Source organism: Antechinus flavipes, chromosome 2 (assembly GCF_016432865.1).
Source record: "Antechinus flavipes isolate AdamAnt ecotype Samford, QLD, Australia chromosome 2, AdamAnt_v2, whole genome shotgun sequence".
Classification (NCBI taxonomy): domain Eukaryota; kingdom Metazoa; phylum Chordata; class Mammalia; order Dasyuromorphia; family Dasyuridae; genus Antechinus; species Antechinus flavipes.
This window is the reverse complement of record NC_067399.1, coordinates 396,937,078-396,959,368: the sequence shown is the minus strand read 5'-3', so window position 1 is coordinate 396,959,368 and position 22,291 is coordinate 396,937,078. Positions and strand designations below refer to the sequence as shown.

General features: G+C 36.5%; 1 protein-coding gene across 6 annotated transcripts in view; it reads left to right on the top strand.

The window, feature by feature from the left end:
- Positions 1-22,291, top strand: part of PPP2R2B (protein phosphatase 2 regulatory subunit Bbeta) — a 476,855-nt gene that overhangs the window by 360,826 nt on the left and 93,738 nt on the right. For all 6 annotated transcript variants that reach the window (XM_051978669.1, XM_051978671.1, XM_051978672.1 and 3 more), the window contains one exon: positions 5,529-5,641. In XM_051978669.1, the coding sequence (XP_051834629.1) occupies positions 5,529-5,641 (113 nt within the window). The remainder of the gene's footprint in view (positions 1-5,528; positions 5,642-22,291) is intronic.

Here is a 22,291-nt window from a genome sequence, read left to right as displayed (position 1 = left end):
AACCAACTTACTTTGCATTATGGAATTTATTCTATTGATCATTGTAATAAAATTCAAAGATTTATTAACCTCGTTTGGTGGGGGAGGGGTAGAAATCAGTGAAATGCAATGAAGATTAATTATATAGCATAATGTTCTGTTAATTGAGTTTTTAAATAGTTTTTTGATTAACAAGGATATTATCTTCCCATTTGGGATACAATTTCACATGCCGACAGCATCTCAGAATGATTTTTATAAAAAAAATTCCCATGTTGTTATATAATTTTCCTTTTTTTTCTACAAACAGGGAAAATGGAAGTCCCCTTAAGTCATATGGGTTAACACATACCAAAAAATTAATGAAAGTCAATTGGAATTACTGCATAGAAGAGAAAATTAAGATGAATGATAAGATTGTGCTTAAAAGCTGTCAAAAGTGATGATAAACTATTCAGAGAATCTGCCAGGATAAAGAAAATGTCATTATTCAGAATAAAGGCCACCTATTCCTGTGGTTCTTTTTCTTTTTCACACAAAGATTCAGGACACTGAGGAAAGAAATTCTGAGTGATAAAGTCAAGGATGGCTCCAGGCAAGACAGCCACGGAGAATTTAGATTAAATTCATCCTCAATTATCTTTTTTAAAAAACCATGCCAATCTCATTATATTTATGAGTAACTTTAATAAAAACAAGTAGCTAGTTTTATATCCTATTGGGGTGTACTTGTGACTTAGAAAATGTTTAATGGTCTCTTTCTTATGAAGATAGTAGCCAACATGTATTTATCCTGGAACCTACCAATTAAATTGAATTATTTTGCCCAGTTTCTTCATTTGTACCAGCAACCAGGGATGAGATGGGAGGTACACCTTTAACTTGACAGGATTTACTGCCTGCTTAAAACTGCTCCGAGGATGGCTCACTATTCTGTAAACATTAACATCACTGTCATAATCATTATTATTATTAATGAGGAGGAGGATAACTAGCTGGCATTTATAAAGTACTTTAAAATTTGCGAAACACTTTCTGTGCCATTTCATTTGATTAGATGCTTAAAACCACACGAGGCTTCGGGCCCATCTAGCCTAACATATCAAGCAATGTAGGAATTCCCTTTACAACATCCCTGACAGGTAGGCTTCTAGACTCTGCTTAAACGTATCTAGGTACTATATAAAAAGGTAAGGACAGATATAAGTGTAAAAATTTTTTTTTGCTCGCATTGGGAGAAAGTCTGCCCTCCTGGGCCCTCCTGGAAACTGAGGCAAACAGGATTATGCGACTTGCCAAGGGTCACATAGCTTTTAAATCTGAGGCCTGATTTTAATTCAAGAAAAATCTTCCCGACTTCAGGCCCAGCATACTATCCAGCTGTCCCAGAGAAGAACTAGGACCTCCTTTGCTTTGAATGCCATAGTCCAATATTAATATCATCCTAAAAATGAGTCGGAGAAATGAGAGAACATGTCCTAATGCTGAATCTTTATATCCTGTGTGTAGGACTTTAAATTTATTCCTGTTAAATTTCAACATCTGAGTTTCAATCCATCATTCCAACCTTCTGAGATATTTTCAGATTCCCATGTCTGTCACTTTTAGCCTGATACAATTCTAGATAAATTTGATCACTCAAACACTTACAACTTATTAAACACTATGCTAAATGTTGGGGATACAAAGGAAAAAAACATAGACCCTGACCACAAAGCTTACATTTTTATGGAAGAAGAAATGGTAAACTGTTCATTAGGAAATATAAGCAAAATAAGTGGAAAGTGATCTCAGAGGAAAGGTAATGGAAATGTGAGAAACTGGGAATTTAGATGGGGCCTCAAGTACCTAAAGTCTTATAAATTATATCATATATAAATTCTTATAAATATATATAATTTATGTCATAAATTATATATATACATATAAAGTCAAATAAATTATATCAATGAAAAATATGAAAAAAATATAAATTATATACTCAAAATATATATCAATATATATTGATATAAAATATATCAATAAAATATGTTATAAATATACATATTGCTATAATATACAGTACAACATAGTAGTTATCTTAAAATAGTATATACTAGTAGTTAGAGGGCAGGCCCTCAGACTAAGGAATATCTAAGTCCAAGGTTCATCTCTGACTTTGTGATTAAAGGCAAACAACTCAATATCTCAGTGGCCTCAGCCTAATATTCAGACCTGTAAACTGAAGAGTAGTCGCTGATCTTCACTAACAGAGATATTTTCCTCACTGGAAGTTCCCTATAATAAATAGTCTATGAATATTGCAAAATTGATTATTAGGAAGTCTGAATGGCAAGTTGATCAACTGAATTATAGAGGGTTACTGAGAAAAGAGGACATTTGAGGTAAGTTCTAAAAGAATAGGTAAAAATTTAGTAGGCAGAGGGAGGGAAAGAGGAAGAAATGATATTCCAAACAAATAAGAACAGCATGCACAAAGATATAGACTTGGAAAAGAACAGTACACATCATGGAGGTCACAGAGTAGTTTAGTTTGTCTTGAGTAAAGGCTGAATAGAGATAAAGTTGGAAAGACAGGGTAGTGCCAGATTTTGAAGGACCTCAAATGATATGCAGAGGAGTTTGAACTTTATTTGTTAGATAATAAGGAACCATTCCTGGTTTTTAAGCAATTAGTGATTCACTTCGATATATATAAGAGAAAGAAAGAAAATAAGTATTTATTAAATTTCTGCTATGTATCTGGTACTGTACTTAATACAAATATTATCTCATTTGACCTTTACCACAAGTCTGAGAGGTAGTTGTTATTTTATTTTAAAAATTACAAAGTTTACAGTTTAAAAACTGTAAACTTTGTAATTTTTAAAATAAAATAACAACTACCTCTCAGACTTGTGGTCTGATAGCTGTTAAGTGATTCATCCAGGGTTACCCAGCTAGGAAGTAGCAGAGATTAGGTTTGAACTCTTGATTTCAGGCCCAAAGCTTTATTTATTGTGTCATCTAGTTGCCTCAAGAAAAACTTTTCTGGCAACTATACAAAGGATAAATTGGAATGGAGAGATGGTAGCTATTTGAAGAAGAGAGGGAAGGTGAAAAGACTTGTTAGGAGACTATTGCAAGAGTGTAGACATAGGAATTGAAGGATCTCTGCTAGATTTGTGAAAGCAGAAAAGCAGAATAAGGGACAAATATAAGAAATTTGCAAAGATAGCATGAACTAATGACTGATTAGATATAAGAAAGGAGAGGCAAGAACCAAATGATCCCTAGAATATGATGCCTGGAAAAAAGTGAAGAGCGGTCCCCCAGACAAAAATAGTGACATTAAAAGGAAGACTTAATTAAAGGGGACAAATAATTTGTGAATTTTGAGGCATATGGCCAATTCACAGTTATTTCTAAGGGGATATCTTGATGATGATAAACTGGACTGTTCAGAGGATGAACGCCAAGAAAGAAAAGGGACTAGAGCACACTGTATGAGCACTGATTGAAGGAACTGGGGCTACTTAGCCTGAAGAAGAGAGGGTTCAGGGAGACTTGACACCTGTCTTTATATATGAAAGGCTTTAGCTTTTGGAAAAAGGATCACTTTGGTTATATTTGAGTCCAGAAGGCAGAATTAGGAGTAATGAGTGGATGAGTCAGAGGGGCAAATTAAGCCTTTACTTATGGAAAAGCATGATAACCAGCAGTAACATGAGATTCTTTGGGAGGAAGTAGATTTTCCTCACTGGAAGTTTTTCAAACAAAAGCAAGAAATCACTTATCAAATATACAGAGGTGGGGTGAAAGGGAGGTTAAAAAAAAAAAAGCATTTATCAAGTGTCTACTATGCGCCAAGAATTTAACAAATATCTCATTTGTGAGGAGGATTCTTTTTTGCATATGGTAGAGCAAAAAGACTACTGAAATCTTTTCCAACTCTGAAATTCTTTGCAACTCGACATTTCCATAAGAAATATCTCATATTATCTTTTCTCTGCATTTCTATATTCTGTCTTCCTCAACAGTCAGTTGGTGTGTGTTCAGTGAGTGAAAACCAATTTTAGTACTAGCCAGAGGAAGGAAAAAAAAAACCCATGGTTAGAAAAGTAATTTTGCTACAGGAAATTTATATGATGAATTCCAAGGGCAAGTATAAATAGAATTGATTTTGGGGGGATTATTATTCACTGTTAGGGGCTTATCTATGCCATGGCACCCTTCTGTTAAAATGTACTATCGAGAGCTGACTATATAAACATGGCCTATGCCACATTTTCTTTCCCTAAAATAGCAGTTTAGTATGTGACAGGATATCCAGAGGGAATATAGAACCCGTGGGGGTTTGGCACAGAGATTGGAAGTTCTAAATTAAACCCTGCAGCTGGTGCCAGCATTTCAGAACGGGAAGCTGTCTCACCTTCTGTCTCAGTACAAGCTGATGTGGGCCCTCAAGGCTGCCAGTGACTCACTGAGGAGATACAAGATAGAACCATGGAATCATAGACCAGAAGGGCTGAAAGGCGCCTTTGAGTTCACCTAGGCCAATGCTGTCATTTTACAAAGGCAGGGGGGAAACTGAGGCCGAAAGATGGAAGAACCATTTTTCCAAGCTCCTGCCACAGCCGACTTGCCCCCAAGTGGCAGAAATATGACTAAAACCCAGATCCTACCCCTAGGCTTTCTTCCAAGGTCATTGCCACCATCCCTGCCGGTGGAACCCAGACTTTCCCCCTGTGCTTAGAGCATTGCTCCCCATACCATCCCTGGAGTTGTAAGTGGTCCCCTTTAGGCTTTCCACCCTATGAAGCCCCTAAGACTTATGCATTCCTAAACTTTTTCATCCAGCCTGCTATGGAACCTTTCCATCCATTCTGCAGCCGAAATCTCCTATATATTTTGTATCCTCTGGTTAGAGTGTGAGCTCCATAAAACAAGAATAGTTTTCTTTTTCTAGTTGGATGCTGCCGCAATTCAGAAATAATTTTCGCTCATTCATTTTATTAGAGAGAGAAGTCGGTATGCTATAGTGGATGGAGTTGAGCTTTTAGTCACAAGTCCTGGGCTCACATCTTACCTCTGATCCTTACAAGCTGTGCAACCATGGACAAGTCACTTAGTTTCTCTGTTTCTCCATCTATAAAATGAGAAAATTAGACTAGACCTACTACTAGATCTCTTTTAGCCCTAATTTTATGTCCTGTATTCTATTATCTCCTGACCCACAAAGCTCTTCCTGATTCCCGCTATGGAGAATTTGCTAATTCACTCTTTATGATTGAAGATATATTTTACAGTCCTGTTTAAATACATCATTTTTTAGCTGTCAAAAAGTAACCACAGAACATATTTATATTTTTGGACCACTCTACTTCTTTCATATATTTCAAGTTTAGGCTACTCAAAGCTCTTTTATGATGAACTCAACTTTTGAAACATTAGTTATTCCATTCAATACCAATTTGAATTTCTGTTCTAACTGGTATGTTTTTGGTTTTTAGTACCTGGAACCTAGTTGACAATAAATTACTAATTAATTCTTAAATCTCTTTTTATAGATAAAACTGTGAAGCTCTGGAAAGTCAGCGAGAGAGATAAGAGACCAGAAGGCTACAATCTGAAAGATGAAGACGGCCGGCTCCGGGATCCTGCCACTATTACAACATTGCGGGTAAGAGACAAAAAGTGCCTATCTTTCCAGAAGTAAAGGGCCTCTTCCAAAATGAAATAAAATATTTGTCTTCTAGTTTGGACCATAGGGCTGAGAGGATGACTCTTGTAACACTTGAGGTGAGGTGATGATGAGATTTTTTTTTAATCTCCACCTAAAGCCACCCAGATTGGTAGCAGATGGTAGGCAGAATTTAGGGGTGAATTAAGTGGCAAATGTGCTTAGTATGGAGATGAAGCCCAGCATTTGGAGGCTTTTAAGCAGGTGTGCAGAATATATTCACATGTCATGAATTGTTCAGCTGAAAGTCAAATATCTGGATAAAAGTACTAAGGATAGGATCTTCCACTCAGCATCCAAGAACCTGCCCTAGCATTGGTTGGCAATTTTTACACAGAACTAGACCATTGGTGCTAGCCTACTGAGAGCAAGTCATTCTTGCCAAATCCATGGCCACAGACTGCTTCCTGGGTCTTGGGTGAGCCAAGCTAGATAGCTAGGTACAGATCCATCTGAATTTCATGGAACTAACTGAAGGAATTTTGCTCTGCTGGTTGGGTTAGGCTGGGGATGTCGACATCATCCTCTCTACAGATAATAGTTAGCTTAGCTACACAAGTATATTTGGTAGCAGTATATCACACCCAGATAATCCATTGCTTGCTTTCATTGACTTAGCATTTCTTCATGGAAAAAACCCAAGAACTGATTCAGAGTTTTCTCAGTGACTCCCCAGGGAATATCAGAAATCACTAGAGAACCTATAAAGTGACATTCCCCAGAGATTTCAGCCCAAATACCTTCTGCCATCCTCAAGCCCATGTGGGCAATTTGATTGATCTTACTCATGGGATTTCTGGGTGTCTATAACTTACCACTGTCTGAGAGAACTCATGGGATTTTCACACCTTTGTGTTATGTCACTCTGGGAAACTTCATCCTCAGAAGGAGAACAGAGCCTCCAACCTCGAGCCAGGCTTTAATGTCAATCTCCAACTTTTCCTGTGGCCACACAACCCAAGTTGAAATTGTGATTTAATTTCCAAGTACAGTAGTTATAGTGTAAAAAGCATTTAAATCTAGTAGATTGGCTTCTGACTATACTTAGGGTGACATTACTGGCAAGTTACTCCTCTTCTTGGGCATTCAGTCTTTGGAAATTTTTAACTAAATGTTCATTCAAGCGGGCCCTAAACTTGAAGTAACAGCATCCAAATTCAAATAGGAGCCTCACGTTTGTCCTTCATTATCCAAGAGAACCATCACACTGGGGAGTAGATGCCATGATCTGCAAGTGAATTAGATTTAAATGAGGGAGGGCTGAGCAAGATCACCTGCTTCTCTTTCCCCTCCAGAGCCACGTGGGCCCAGTGGCCAGATATGGATCAAGACACTGAGATGGCCCTGGATGCAGTGGGAGACCTTGGCCTTTTTAAGCTAAAGTTTTCAACAGATCTCAGCAATTGAGGAAAATAATGGCCTCTTTCACCTCTAGTCTTTTCCCTGCCACACACACGGGAAAAAATAGATAGGAAAAAAAGGGATTCAATTTCCTCAATTTCTTCATCTGTGCAAATGGATGGATAGATGAGTAGATGAAAAGTGATTTCTTAAGCACTATATTCTAGGCATTGTGCTAAGTGGATCATAACAAAACAATCAAGACAATCTCTGACCTCAAAGAAATCATTATTTTCTAATAGAAAACTCAGTATATAAAAGAGAATTAGAGTTGGTAAGGGGAGAGGGATGGGGAGAGGAAGGTATGGTTTAGAAATGGCTAGGGTGTGGAAAGATGATCTCATTCTAGGCAAGATTGCCTATCAGCTCAGGGTCTTAGGGATAGAGTTTGAATTCTGGTTGTTAGACTAGATGCTCTCTAAATTCCCTTCAGGTTTTAAATTTATATTCTATAAAGTAACAACAACAATAATAATAATAGCTAGTTTTGTATTGCAAGGGGCTTTACAAACATTATTTAATCTGATTCTCACAATATCCTGGTAGATAAGGTACTATTATTATCCCCATTTTACAGATGGCAAAACTGAGGCAAGCAGGCTTACCTGACTTCTTGTCTCTTAATCTTGTTTCTTTTATCTTAATCTTGTTTCTTAATCATTAAGCTTTTCCATTTTCCATAAGAAAGAGCCAGCCCTCTGCTGTGATTCTGTATTTCAATATACACAGTGTAAACAATTAATAGGTTTTCTCTTTAAATACTGAAGTATTCAGTCTTTACTTCTTATATGAACTCAGTTTGCTGAAAAGGAAAACACAGGTTGTTGTAGGACTACATCTTACTGTACAAAATGGCTGATTCAATATTAATTAGTCTATAAGTGACCAGAATGAGCTTAGATGCTGGATTGTGCATGGCAAGTAATTGTTTTGTGTGATGGATTGGGTTTTTGAGAGGTTGGGAGCAGGGGGAGTATAAGTGTAGGGTGTTGGGTTTTTTCTAGTTAATAATTACTTTTGACTTGCTTAAATTTCTGGTCCTTCCAACAATCTTGGGAGTCAGGACTTTTAATAATCTCAAACAGTAACGAACCTGTTTAGTTGCAATGTTAGGAGACATAGCTTTACAAAGCAAGTATTTTTTTATTTTTTTTTAATTATTCAAGATGGTCTTTCAAATTCAACTAATTATTACCTGGAGCAAAACTTTTTAAATTGTGAGTAGCAACCCCATGTGGAGTCATGTGACTGAATGTTGGGGTCATGAAATTTTGATTTATTATCAATAAATGTTTGATTTGTATGTCTATTGTATATGCCTATATATCCAGGGTTGTATAAGAATTTCTCAGGCAAAAAAGGGGTCATGAGTAAAAAAAAGTTTGAGAAGCCCTGACCTAGAGAATCCCTAAGAAACATTCAACCAGGAAATCCCTGACCTAGCAGCATAATTGGCATTATATGGTTAAAAATGGGATGGTAATGCACCATAATTGTACTGAGATTTTGAATTTGCAAGATGGTCAATGCGTCATTTCAACAAAACTTTGTGATTATGTGATCCTTTATTAAGTGTCTGCTATGTCCAAGGCTACATGTTAAATATTAAGATATAAAAATCAATACAAAATTGACTAGGCTCTTGAGGAACTCACGCTCTAATAGGAGAGATGGGGAAAGTGTTTGTTATTGATCACTTATGTCTCTGTGATCCCATTTGTGATTTTCTGGGCAAAGATACTAAAGTGGTTTGCCATCTCCTTCTCCAGTTCATTTTTACAGATGAGGAAACTCAGGCAAACAGGATTGAACGACTTCCTCAGATTCATACAGCTGGGAAGTGTTGGAGGCTGGGCTTGAACTCAAGAAGATGAGTCTTCCTGACTCCAGGGACTGAGCTCTATACACTAGATCACTTAGCTGTCCCAGGGAAAGTATAAATAACTAAGGCTATTCCAGCTTACCTTAGCTTCTCTCAAAGTATTGAAAGTTTACACCTCCCAATCAAGGGCTTTCTTTATTATTCCTAGTGATTACTTTTCACCATATCCCAAAATTTCTTTGAATATATTTAATAGTAGTTTTATATATAGTTACATAGTTACATAGATATATATTATGTATATATATATATAGTTATATAGTTACATAGTTATATATATTATATATAGTTATATAGTTACATAGTTTTATATATATATATATATATATTATACACACACACACACACACACACACATATATATATGTTGCTTTCCCTCAATAAAATATAAGTTCCCTCTAGGGCAAAGACTTTCATTTTTAAAGATGTATCATCTTGAGTGCTTAGAAAATAGTAGGCACTCAATAAGTATAGAATTGATTTAAATTGAACTGTGATCCAAAGGAAAGTGAAATAAGTGCAAAGAAAATAAAATTGTGGGGCAGAAATCAAATAAGAATCCATGGATTTTGGTATGGGTGACCCATAAAGAGAAGGTATATCAGCATATAAGAAGGCAGTCCATTATAAGAGTGAAACATGTTGTGATTCAAGGGAAAATATGGAAGAGGGCAAGATAAAAAGCAGGAATAGAAAGTAGTCTAATTTATCTGGAATATGATCAATATCCAGGGAAATAGCATGAGAAGACTGGACTTATAGGTTGCAGCCAGATTGTAGAGGGTCTTTAATCTGGCATCAGAACCAAGAGCTCATCCCTTATTCATTAGACAATGGAAAACCATTGAGGTTGTGTGAGTAGAGGAATGATGGGACCCAGCAGTATATTACAAAGATTATTTAGGTAGTCATCCAAAGGGTGGGTAGGGGAGGAGAGAGTGGGGATAAGTGGGTAATAGGCAAGTAGAAATGAAGGCTTAATTCAAATTTTCTTTTTTTTCCTCCATAACAGTTCTGTGAAACAGGCAGGACATGTATTATTGCCTTTCTTTGACAGTTGTGGACACTAAGGCTTAGAGAGGCTAAGAAGAGATACAGTAGGAAAACAGAAATCAGAACTTAGGATTCCTAGTCCCCAGACTGAGATAGAGATTGATATCTTAATTATTAGCTGGCTACTTCAGCTTCTCTGTATTGTGTCTCTAATGCCTTGGATAGAACTAGTATATAAAAAAAAAAATGTTAGCACAAAATGGGATGCTAGCATCCTTTGGAAAAGCTTCAGCCTGATACAGAGGTAGACAGCTTTGCATTTTCTTGTGGCAGAGTAACTGTAAGGTACATGAGCTCTCTTTTCTTAATCTCTCAATACCCATAGGTAAGAAGCCCAAAGAGCCCTTTCTAAGCAACAAGAGTTCATTTCCAAGATACTTAATAAGCCTCAGAGTGAGTATATGGATAGGGTGACTGTATTTGACCATAGTTATTATTTTCCTCATTAACTGTTGACTGCCAATGCCATTGGGACCTCACATGGTGTTGAAGTTTGCTTCTAAACCAATTATAAATACGTGGTCCAGAAGGTTTGGGGACCCATGGTGACCTACTGTGGCCCCAAAGAAGAGGAAAATGTTGCTATTAGTGCTTCTGGCTCCTAGAGATTTATCCTGAGGCTCAATAGAATCTGGGGGGAGGAGAGGAATGAATCTTGAAAATTCATTAATAAAAGACAACTGAATAGAATTGTCATTGCTAGTATTTATGGAGATTATGCTTCTCTTTTGTTGTAGTTTAAAAAAAAATACTAGCTCTGGGATCAAATGACCTGGGTTAAGTTCTATGTCCAACATTTACCACTTGAGAAATTTTGGATGCTAATGTCACCTCCCTGAATCTAAGTTTCATCATCTATAAAATAAGGGAGTTGGGCTAGGTACTTCTGAAGTCCCTTCCAGCTCTAGATCTATGATTCAATGATCTCATAAAACTTGAGCACATTGGGACTATTCCAGAGATTAAAATGATCGCAAAATTATCGAGTGGCCAGCTAGAAACATTCCCCATTCACATTGAAGGTAGTACTTCACATGTCTATAATGTCATATTTCCCACCTAGAGTGTAAGCTTCCTGAGGATAGGGTCTGTATTTTATCTGAATTATATGTTTCCTCTACCTCCCCCACCTATGTACTTTGCATATCATAGGCACTTCACAAATGTTTATTCACTTGAACTAATAATTGGATCCCTGATTTAATTTAACTTAATATCAGAGAAACTTAGGTTCAAATTCTACCACTGTGTGTGACTTTGGATCAGTTATTTTAAGTGTGGATAATAATACATGCAGAGTTTTTGATGAGGAAAATGCTTTATGAACTTTATAATACTGCAGAAATGTGAGCTATTATTATCCTTGTATTGACTTGTCCCAAACTGGTTACTATTTCTAGCATGCACTTATCTTTCTCATCAGCTGGGGAAGCACAGGATTTCAGTGATTTCTGATGTTAATATTTTTCCACTGAGATTGGGCTGACTGTTTGCAAGCTAAGCTGCTGGTAGGCATTTGCCAACTTAGTTATTTTTGAGGTTTTATCATGACCCTACAGTGCTTTGGTTGCTAATCTAAGTCAGTGTTGTAAGTAAACAAGACCATTTACTAGCATACAAAAATAATTTTTCAAGCCTGCCCTATTTGGGTAGGGGAGGAGGTGTCTGAACATGATGGGCAGATTAGCCATAAATGAATGAAACTAGACAGTTTTGTCTAGGAAATGGTTATTTCCTCCAAAGGATCCAATGACCATCCACCTTTTGAAAGAATTAACTGGAAGTTTTGGTATCATTCAGTCACAAACTTAATAAAATCATAGTTATTGTAATAATACTTCACAAATTTCAAAAGATTTTCCCATCCATTATCTCTTTAGAACTTCCTAATAGTCCTGAGAGATAAGCCAAAATATTTTTATCTCTATGCACACATGCTCTTTTTTCTTTTTAAACATGTTTTTAAAGTTTCTTTCATTTTCCAATAATATTTTTTTCCAAATACATATAAAGATAGTTTTCAACATTTATTTTTATAAAACTTTGTGCTCTAAAATTTTCTCCTTCCCTTACTTATCTCCCCCATCCCCAAGAAAGCAAGCAAGTAGCATAAGGTTAAATATATGCAATTCTTTTAAATGCATTGCCCTATTTGTCATGTACTTTCTTAATACCTTTAAAAAGAGAGAACACTATAAATAAATTCACAGACTGAGTTAGCTCTTACTCTGAATAAAGATTTAGGTAATTTGTCCCAAACTACATAGAGCCATGAGTAGAACCCAACTCTCCTGATCCCTGGGCAGTGACTCAATGATACTTTTCAAAGTACCATTTTTCAATTTTTCAATCTGTGAATATTTATTAAGTATTCACTATGTACCAGGCACTGTATTAGGAGTATAGATACAAAATCAAAATAGTCTCTATTCTCAAAGAATTAATAGTCAACTGGAATGTTATAATATATAAGGAAATACAGAATATATGCAAATCCATTTTAAAAATTATTAGGGTAAGAGGACTAATAACTTGGGCAATTAAGAAAGTTCTCTTGAAACAAGAAGTGAATAAGCTGAACCTTGAAAAAGAACTCGATTCCAAAAGATGCAAAGATGGAAGAAGGACATTCCAGGCAATTTAGACAACCTGAGCAAAGGCATGAGATGGAATGCATTGTATGAGAAATAGCTAGTAGGTCAATATAGTTGGAAGTAATAGATAACCAGGCTGAAATGATACAGTTGAGCCAGGTTGGGAAGAGCTTTTCATCCCAAAGAATTTGGTATTTTATCCTAAAATTTCCTATCACTCCTGAGGCTTCTTGAGCCTCATGATCAGATTTGATCAGTAATGTGACTAGACTTATGCTTCTTAAGAATATTGATTTGGCAAATCTCTGGCAGATGGATTGAAGAAAAAAGAGAGTGGATACAAGGAGACCAGTTAGGAGGCTATTCTAATAGTTTGGGCAAGATGTGATGAGAGGCTGAAATAAGGTGGTTGTTGTATGTGTCAAGAGAGTGATATAAAAAATGAGGAGATAGAATTAATAAGACTTGGCAAATTATTTAATGTGGAGGATGAAGGAGAGTGCAGAGTCAAGGATAATTCTTATATTGCAAACCTAATTGACAAGAATGGTCACTTCTTCAATGAAATAGAGAATTTGGGAATAAGAGGTCAATTTTTATTTGTTGATTCTGAAATACTTTTGTGATATCCATGGGAGATGTCCATGGTTGGAAATGTGGGATCAGTGCTCAGGACAGAGATAAGGGTTGGATATATAGATTTGGGGGTCATCATCTACATAAGAAATGAATCAATCCATTAAAGCTAATGAGATAACAAAAAGAGAATATAGAAAGACAAGAGAAGAGGCCTAGAACAGAATTTTGGGACTCTCTCACATCAAAAAATGTGGGATATGTGTGTTTATCCTGCAAGAAAAGAAAAACTGAGACGCCTCAGTCAGATAAATAGGAAGAAAACCATAACAGAGAATTGCCACAGATATTTAGGAAATGAATATCCAGAAGGAAGTGTTGATTAAAAGTAGAGAGAAATAAAAACCAGGAAAACTTTAAAAAGATCATTGGAAATTAACAATAAATAAAAATCACTGGTGATCTTGAAGAGAGCATTTTCAATCAAATGGTAGAACAGGAGCTAGATTCCAAAGGGCTGAGGTGAGAAGTGAATGAGAGATGGAAAAAAAAGTGGAGTCAGTGATCATAGACAGCCATTTCCAGGAGGTATTGTAAAAGAAAGGAGAATACAGGACAATAACTTAAGGGATGAGAAAATCTGGGTATGCTTGTAGGTATCAGGAAAGAAACCTGTGCATAAGGAGAAATTTAAGAGTAAAGGATGATGAAGGAATGAACTCCTGGAGCAGTTAATCAAAAGCACGAAGTCGATGAAATATGGCTAAGAGGAAAAGGTCTATCCTAAAAGGCAATTTGTTAACAATATAATAGAGGCTCTAGAGAACACAGTGGAAAGGGGGGTAAAGTGAGGGTCACATGTGGGATGGGACTGACATGAATGGGTATGAAGGAGTAAGAAGTAGGAGCAAAGGCAATGGAGCATCTCCATTGGCTTTGATAAAGGTAAAGACTACCTATCATCTGAGATTGAAGTGATTTAAAATGGGAAATTGGAGAGGAGAAGAAGCATTTAAATTGATCTCAATTTTTTCAGTGATATGAGACAATCCTTCCTCTGAAAGGATTAGAGAGAATTAGAATATATTCAGAAGGTTTAAGGAAAGAATAAAAGGCTGAGAACAGTTGTTTAGGTGGGTAAGGTAAACTCTTTTAGGAAAGAATGTAAAGAGAGATGGCAGCAGTGAGGGCCCAGTTGAAATTAGATTGTGCAACTTTGCATTGGACTAAATCAATATACTTGCATGAGTTCCTCCAGCAAGTTCTATAGCACCCCAGCTTAAGAGAAAAGAGCAGATAATGGAAGATATACAGAATTAGGTTTAAAAAGGGAAGAGTGGTGATAGAAAATTCATCCTAAGAGGACAAGGGATTCAAAAGAGTCTTATCTTCAGAAGGAAAGTTAAGCTGGTTTATTAAAAAATCACTGATTTTGCAGGGAAGAAAGAAGTTTTCTGTTCTTTATCTTGGAAATGTTGTTCTTGCTTATATTTGCAAATTCAGATTAGCAAAACATTAAAATTGGGGGAGAGGTTATAGCTGGGATGTTAGCTTGTGAAAACAGAGAGAGGTGAGGTTTCTTTAGTAAGATTAAAGACTAAATTTCAAAAAGATGATACCTAGAAAAATGTGTATGTACAGAAGATTATTTATAGTCTCATAGAGGAGTTTCAGAGTTATGCGCTATTGATATCAAATACTGATGGTTGGTCATGAAATCTTAGGGATAACAATTCCTGTGCTGATTTGAAAGAAAAGTACAAATGATAAAAACTGAGGAGCTCAATGAATAGATAAGCAAGGGTGTTTGAATGGACATCAGCATATATTTGAAGTCTCCATGTAATAATAGCAGCCCTTGGAATGAAGAGGAAAACTATGACCAAGTTCTGAATTCCTTGAGAAAGGAAGAAACAAAAGGGGAAAGCGTTAAATTGCAGCCCCAGGTTCTAGATAGGGTGCTATATTTGGATTGAATCTCAGGAGAAGTTAATGAGTGATGGTATGAGGAGAAAATCCTAAAAGTAATAATAGACAAGAAGAAATATCTCTCCAGGATGTCAGAGGATATGAAAGAAAGTGTCTGCAGTCCTGGAGAAGATAGAAATTCTGTGTCTTCTAAAGAGAGTCAGATTTCTGACATTGAGAGTAAATGAAATATGGCTGAGAGGAAGAGGTCTACTCTAAAAGGCCGTTTGTTAGCAATATAATGGATGCTCAAGAGGACTCAGTAGAAAAGGTGGATAAAGGTGAGGGTCACATGTAGGATGGGACTAACATAGATGGGTATGAAGGAGTAAGAAGTGGAAGCAAAGGAAATGAAGCTTCTCAATTGCTAGTCTTTAACTCTGCAATCACAGTCATCCTGAGTAGAAGCATAGGAGAGTAGATTGTCGTGCCTTTCTCAGTGGCAATGGTAATACTTTCCCTTCATTTTCAATTAGCAAATATTTATTTTCTTCTTACCACTCACCCCCAGATTTAAAAGCCAAAAAAAGGAAAAAAACTCTTGAAACAAATATGCATAATCAAACACAAATAAATTTCCACATTATGTGATCCAAAAATGTATTTCTCATTCTGTGTCACAAATCTCTCAATTGTCAGGAAATAGGTAAGTATAAGTCAGTGGTGTCAAACTCTAATAGAAACAAAGGCTACTAAATTCTACATAAATCCCTGCAGGCTACATTTTGATTTGTAAAACATGTATTAATAATAAAATGATATAAAATTAATAATAAAACATAATAAAAATAATTAAAAATAAAAATAAAAATAAAATAATAATAAAAAATAAAAATTTCAATAAAACATTGAAAAAATAATTCAATTATATTTGTATTTATTTTGTCAAATATTTCTGAATTATATCTTAATCTGGTTCAACCCCACTTGCCAGGCTCATTGCTCTATGTTTAATACTTCCAATATAGATCACTATCAGTCTCTAGTGGTGGGTCATGTCATTGATGAAAGATTTTAAGGGTTTCAAAGTCATGTGTCTTTGTGATGCTTTTGTCATTGTATTAAATGGTCCTCTTGCTTCTGCTCAGTTTCTCAGATTTTTTGAACCCTATCATTTCATTATTTCTCATACTAGAGGATTGCATTGCATTCATATAACTTAATTTGCTTAACCATTACCTAACTGAAGAGTAGGATAGCTTAATGGCTCAATGAATAGAACTCTGGACCTGAAGTCTGGAAAACTTGAGTTCAACTATGATTTCAGATACTTATTAATTGGCCAAATTACTTAATTTCTGTTTGTCTGTTTCCTCATCTATAAAATGGAGTTAATAGCATTTATTTCCCACTTAACACAGTGTCTGGCACATAATGCTATGCAAATGTTAGCTATTATTATTAGCTAGGGGAAATGAAAAAAGCTTCCAGTGGCATATAGCATATAACTAGAGCCTTAAAGGAAGTCAAGCAGTGAAGGAATTGTGTATAGTGCCAAATTCAGGGATTTTAATATTCCTATAGGCAATAAGGTTTGCAGAGTGCTTTTTATATATAACATTCCAATTGAGCTTCACAACAACCCTGGGAGGGAGGTGTTGATATTATCCCCATCTTATAAATGAGGAAACTCAGAGGTAATTTACCCGTCATCACTTAGCAAATAAATGTTTTGGTATAAGATTCAAATCCAAGACATCCTAATTCCTAAGTCTAATATTCTTCTTCACTGAAATGTTGAAAGCATTCAAAGCATTGTCTTAGATTCTAAAGGAAATTCAAAGTATGAAGAATGGCAACTATCATCCTACAACTTAAAGCTTAGTAAACTCTACAATATGTTCCTCTATCAAGGAAGTGGCAGGATTTATAGCAGACTTACTATTTGTTACAAAAATTTTGATACTTTTTTTTAATATCCTTTTGGCAACAAGTTGTCCAAAGAAAATGTAGATTCAGTTTAAAAAAAAAATACTTAGGAAATTCCAATAGATTTATGATGGAAAGTGTCATCCACATCCCAGAGAGAGAACTATGGAGACTGAATGTGAATCAAAGTTAGTATTTTCACTTTTTTTGGTTGTCATCGTTTGTTTTTCCTTTGTCATGTTTTTTCTCTTTTGAGCTGATTTTTTTTTTGTGCAACATGATGAATATGGAAGTATGTTTAGAAGAATTGCACATGTTTAACCTATATTGGATTTTTCTATCTTGGGAAGGGAGGAAAGGAGGGGAAAAAATTTGAAACACAAAGTTTTATAAAGATCAATGTGAAATGCATTTCCATGTATTTGGGAAAATAAAATACTATTAAAATAAAAAAAAAATACTTAGCATCAATGTGTTGTTATATGGAGCAGGTGTCTTCCAACAAGTATCAATAAGAAAAGAACACTTCATTACATTGATCCTAGAGTATAGTCTGATATTTGCTGAGAGGATTTTTGTTCCCAACTTACCATTCCTTTCTTACTCTAATGAGATTAAGTTATATAAATTTTTGTGTGGTTTATGTCTTAATTCATATTAGATTCAAGGTACTCTCTGGGTCCTCACTACCAAAACTGTAGCCCATGAGATTTTGTTGACAAAAGGTAATGTTGTCATTTCATTCACAACAAAGACATTTACTGAAACAGGATCATAATGATAGTTTAAATACCCATCCTAAAAAACCTGGTTTTATACTCTTCCACAATATCCAGTGTTGGTAGGAAGGGAGAGAACACACATAGAGTCCAAAAGTAGAGAGCCACACATAAAACAAACATACACTCACATCTCTGGCATTGCAGTCCCCTAGTGTCCATTATCTTTTCAAGGTATCTTCTTGCTGCTCCCCAGATTCAGCATCTCTACTGGACATGTTCCATATCTGGATTTCCTAGAGCTCTTTCTTTCTACAGCTCAACTCAGGGCTGCCTCCTTTAAAACTCACAGTGTTCTTTGGGTCTTGCATATTGATTTCCTGGCCCTCTGGGTAGTTTTATTACTGTTATCATTTGTTTTTGTTGTTTGTCCTTCTTCAGGAAAGTAATTCCACTGTTTGTAAGTGAATTGGATTTAAGGGATGAAAGGATGTGCAAGGTCACCACCTTACTTTTCCCTCCAGAGCCATCTGGGTCCAGTGGCCAGATATAAATCAGGATAACTGGAGATGATCCTGGATGCAGTGGATGACCTTGGCCTTTAGAAGCTCAGGTCTTTAACAGATCTCAGTTTGATTGCAGCTGTACTATAAGAAATATTGAGCAGAACAATTTCAGAAAAACCTGGGAAGACTTAGATGAACTGTTATATCTCCTCTTGGCAGAGTAGCACAGAAACCAGAAACAATTCCTCCCAGTGGCCCGAGTTCTTCCAAACTGAGTTTTATCTTTGATTCATCCAAATTCAACCTCCTCAGAGTTGTCTCCTGCCTCAGGCTCACTCTCACGAGTAGGAGCCCTTAATCTAAGGTCCATGAACTCACTCTTTTAACTAATGGAAGTAGCAAGGGTACCTGTACAGAGAGAGACACAGAGGTGGGTGATATAATGCCAAATTCAGGGATATTATTAACAATAACTAATATTCCTGAAAGCCTTAGTTTGCAGAGTGCTTTTTGTATATAGTATCCCATTTGAGGAAAAGACAGGAGGTAGCATCTACCAGACAAATCAAACTACAATCTCAGCTCAGGACCCTGGAAAGCATCAGTGTCCCCTAAACCATCTGCCCTGTGTTTAGCCCAGCCTCCACAGCCGATGAAAAAATGAGAAATTGTGGAGAAGAGGGCTGCCCTTCCTTATTGCTATCAGCAGCTATTGCTAGTCAGCCACTACCAAGAGGCACATAAGAAACATGTCTGGTGTCTCTCAGAGCATCATCCAGGAAGCAGCAACTTGGGGAGAAAGCCAGCCATCCCTACCAGTCACCACTCACAGGGCAAGCAAGCCCTGATCCAGCAGGGCACCCTGGGGTGCCCAGCCCTGACTGCCACCTGGACCACTCTCTCCTCTCAGATCCCAGAGGAGACACCCAGGACTGTGCACCCCAGAGCCTTACAAATAGTGATGCCTCCAGCCCAACGTTCTCTGCCACGATCCTGAAAAGCAGCTCCTATGGAGAGCAAGCTGACAACAGCTCCTGTAGGTGCTAAAGTCAATTCTCTTGCAGACTGAGCCACATCTTATTAACAATTCAGAAAAGAAAGTTCTTGCTATCTGATGCTATCAGAAACTCAAATGACTTTTGTCAGTGGAACGAATGACAGGGAAGAGGCCTTAACATCTGCTTTGTTTGTGTACCCTTTGCAGCTGAAACCATCCAGATGTGGTATTTTCCATCTCAGAATGGGAGACCCTTGAGAGCATGATCTTTTTTTCTTTATACTCCAGAATTTAGCACATTATATCACTTAATGTTTAATTCGTTCATTAGTATTTTGATAATTGTATTTCAATATCATTCGTTTCCTTTGAAATGTTATATATTTTAGGCACTTAACAACCTTCAGAGAAGCCATCCATAGAATTGTACTTCAGTCTCTGACTATACAAACAACCCTTTCCTGAGCCATTTTTAATTTTTTTTAAGACATCAGCTTGTGATTTATTGCTGCTCTAAGGGCTTAATATCCAATCCTTTTGTTGTGTTGTCTTTCCTTCCCTTATATTTGTTGCAAATAACAATGAAATGTTTAGCTAGTACAGGGGGGAAAAAATCAATCAAGCAGTTTCCATATTCACAGGCTTTCCCGACACCTGGACAGCCCCTTGGATTGGATTAACTTTGTAAATGGGCCACTCTCTTGTAAGCAATTCCTCAGCCCGTACCCCACTCCCTCCCTCCCTCCTTCCTTCCCCCTGTCTTGGCTTGTGGATATTGAAAGTTCCTATTGATTGACTGTGCCTAGAGTGAGGGCTGGCATGTGATCTGTGTAACACAGCAGGACACACACACTATATATTTATGAAAATAAATAATAATTCCAGTTCTCTTTATTGATTGCCATCATTATCTGATTGTATCTGTCTGTGTCATGGGGTTTTGCTTATGGGATCAGAAAATACCCTGCAGGGAACCTGAAGCACTCTTCTTCCTTGACAGACCTCAGCGCTTTGGAGCACTTTAGTAGCGTGTGGGTGTCTGTCTATTGGCACATTGCATTTGCTCACTAAATGACTACATATGGATATGTGTGTATGGATGAGAGGCAGTGGGTGCCTGAGGAGACCAGGGTCAACAGGCTCTCTCGCTTATGCACACTCCTTAATGACCCATGGACAATCCATTTAACTTCTCAGTTAAAAAACCCCAGACAAGCAGATGAGTTACTGGTCTACACGAGTGGAAGTTTCTTCCCATACCAATAAAGTCACAAGTCTAGACTTAACCCGATAGATAGATAGATTGATTTTATATCTATCTATATATAAATATAGATTTTATTATAGATTTAGATATAGATAAATTTATATACATAGATAGATATAAATATAAATAGATAGATATAGATATATGTATGTATGTATTTTTTACCCAAGAAATTTCTGATTTCAACAAGTGAACCATTCTCTTGAATAACAACATTGATGGAGAAGTAGATCTCAACTTGTAATGAAAATCAGAGTAATACCTTTGATCGTGCTTTGTATGTGGCTGCAGATTGTGCCCCCTGTCACAAGTTCTTTGAAACTTTCCCAACACTTGTCCATCCGGAGCTTTTTCTTTTTATTTCCAAGGAGACTGAACTTCACATTGATATGGTTGAAATCCTGTGGAGGACTTCTCTTGGGCCCTTCACAATAACTGTTCAACCCTTAAGAGAGAGGTCAACATTCTTCGGGATGTTGATCGTCTGGTTGCTGAGGATGGTCACCATTCTGGTGAATGGGCCAGAGAGAGCTCCCCAAAATCTTAATATAGTTTAAAGCTAAGTTTTAAGCTTAAAACTGCACTAAGATTTATGGGATACCCTAGTGGATAGAGCTGCAGATCTGGAGTCGGGAAGACCCAGATTCAAATCCAGACTTGGATATTAGATATGTGATCTCTAGACATATTATTTAACTTCTGTAGTGTCTCAGTTTCTTAATATGTAAAATGCAGTAGGTTGTGAGGATCCAAGGACATAATAATTACAAAGCATTTAGCATAGTGCCCCGCATTTGGTAAGCACTATATAAATGTTAGCTAATATGTTGTATCCCCTTTGTGGAATGTAAACTTCTTGAGGGAAAAGACCTTTATTTTGTCTTTATATTTTTAGTGTCCACCACTGTGTGTTGGACAAAGTAGGCACTTGAAATTGTTTTACCAGCTTGAATTCTCCACCTACCAAGGGAGACCTTCCCCCTATAAACTCTGCTCTATTTGCCAGTTCTTACTGTGCTGAAGAAAGAATTGACCTCATTTGTCCAAAAGCTGTTTGTGAATCTAACCAATGTGCTGCTACTTAAAAGAAATAGTGAACTTCTAAGAAATTCCAGAATGGGTTTTAGGGTTTGCTTGCTTTTAAAAGGAGCTTACTTAACAGAACATCAAAGTTGAATAATTAGCTTGCCTTTGAGACCATAGTACGCAGACCTAATTTAGCATCAGAAGCGAATATCCAGAGCCTCACTCATATATATTTTTACTCCACTATGAGATTTTTGTAAAAAATAATTAACACACAATATTGGAATCTAGTTCAGTGGAGGACATGAATGCTTTGATCCCAGTTCCTTGCAAATCAAGCTTCCAGGATGCATTGATGTGAAGGTTTTAGCTATCATTTCTTAAGATGGAAAAGGGTTTCCAATGTTCCCTCCTGGGGTTGTTGCTTAGCAAGATTCTTTTTTCTAACTTATAAAATAGGAGAATAGCTAGAGGAGAACAATGTCTCTATGTGGTCTTATATTTTAAAAAAGTTATTAGAAATGGAAAAAAATTAATTTTCTTATTTCCTGTGAATGAATACCCATGAATAATAGAATTTTCTTACTTTTATGGTATTGACTTAGTATTTGCATGTTAGTATTTTTATAACTAACTCAGAATTTGTTTTAAAAAAATTATTCCATATTAACCATCAAGTAGGTACGTAAGATTGTATATACCAAGGAGACAACCTATTTTTGTGGTCAGCTC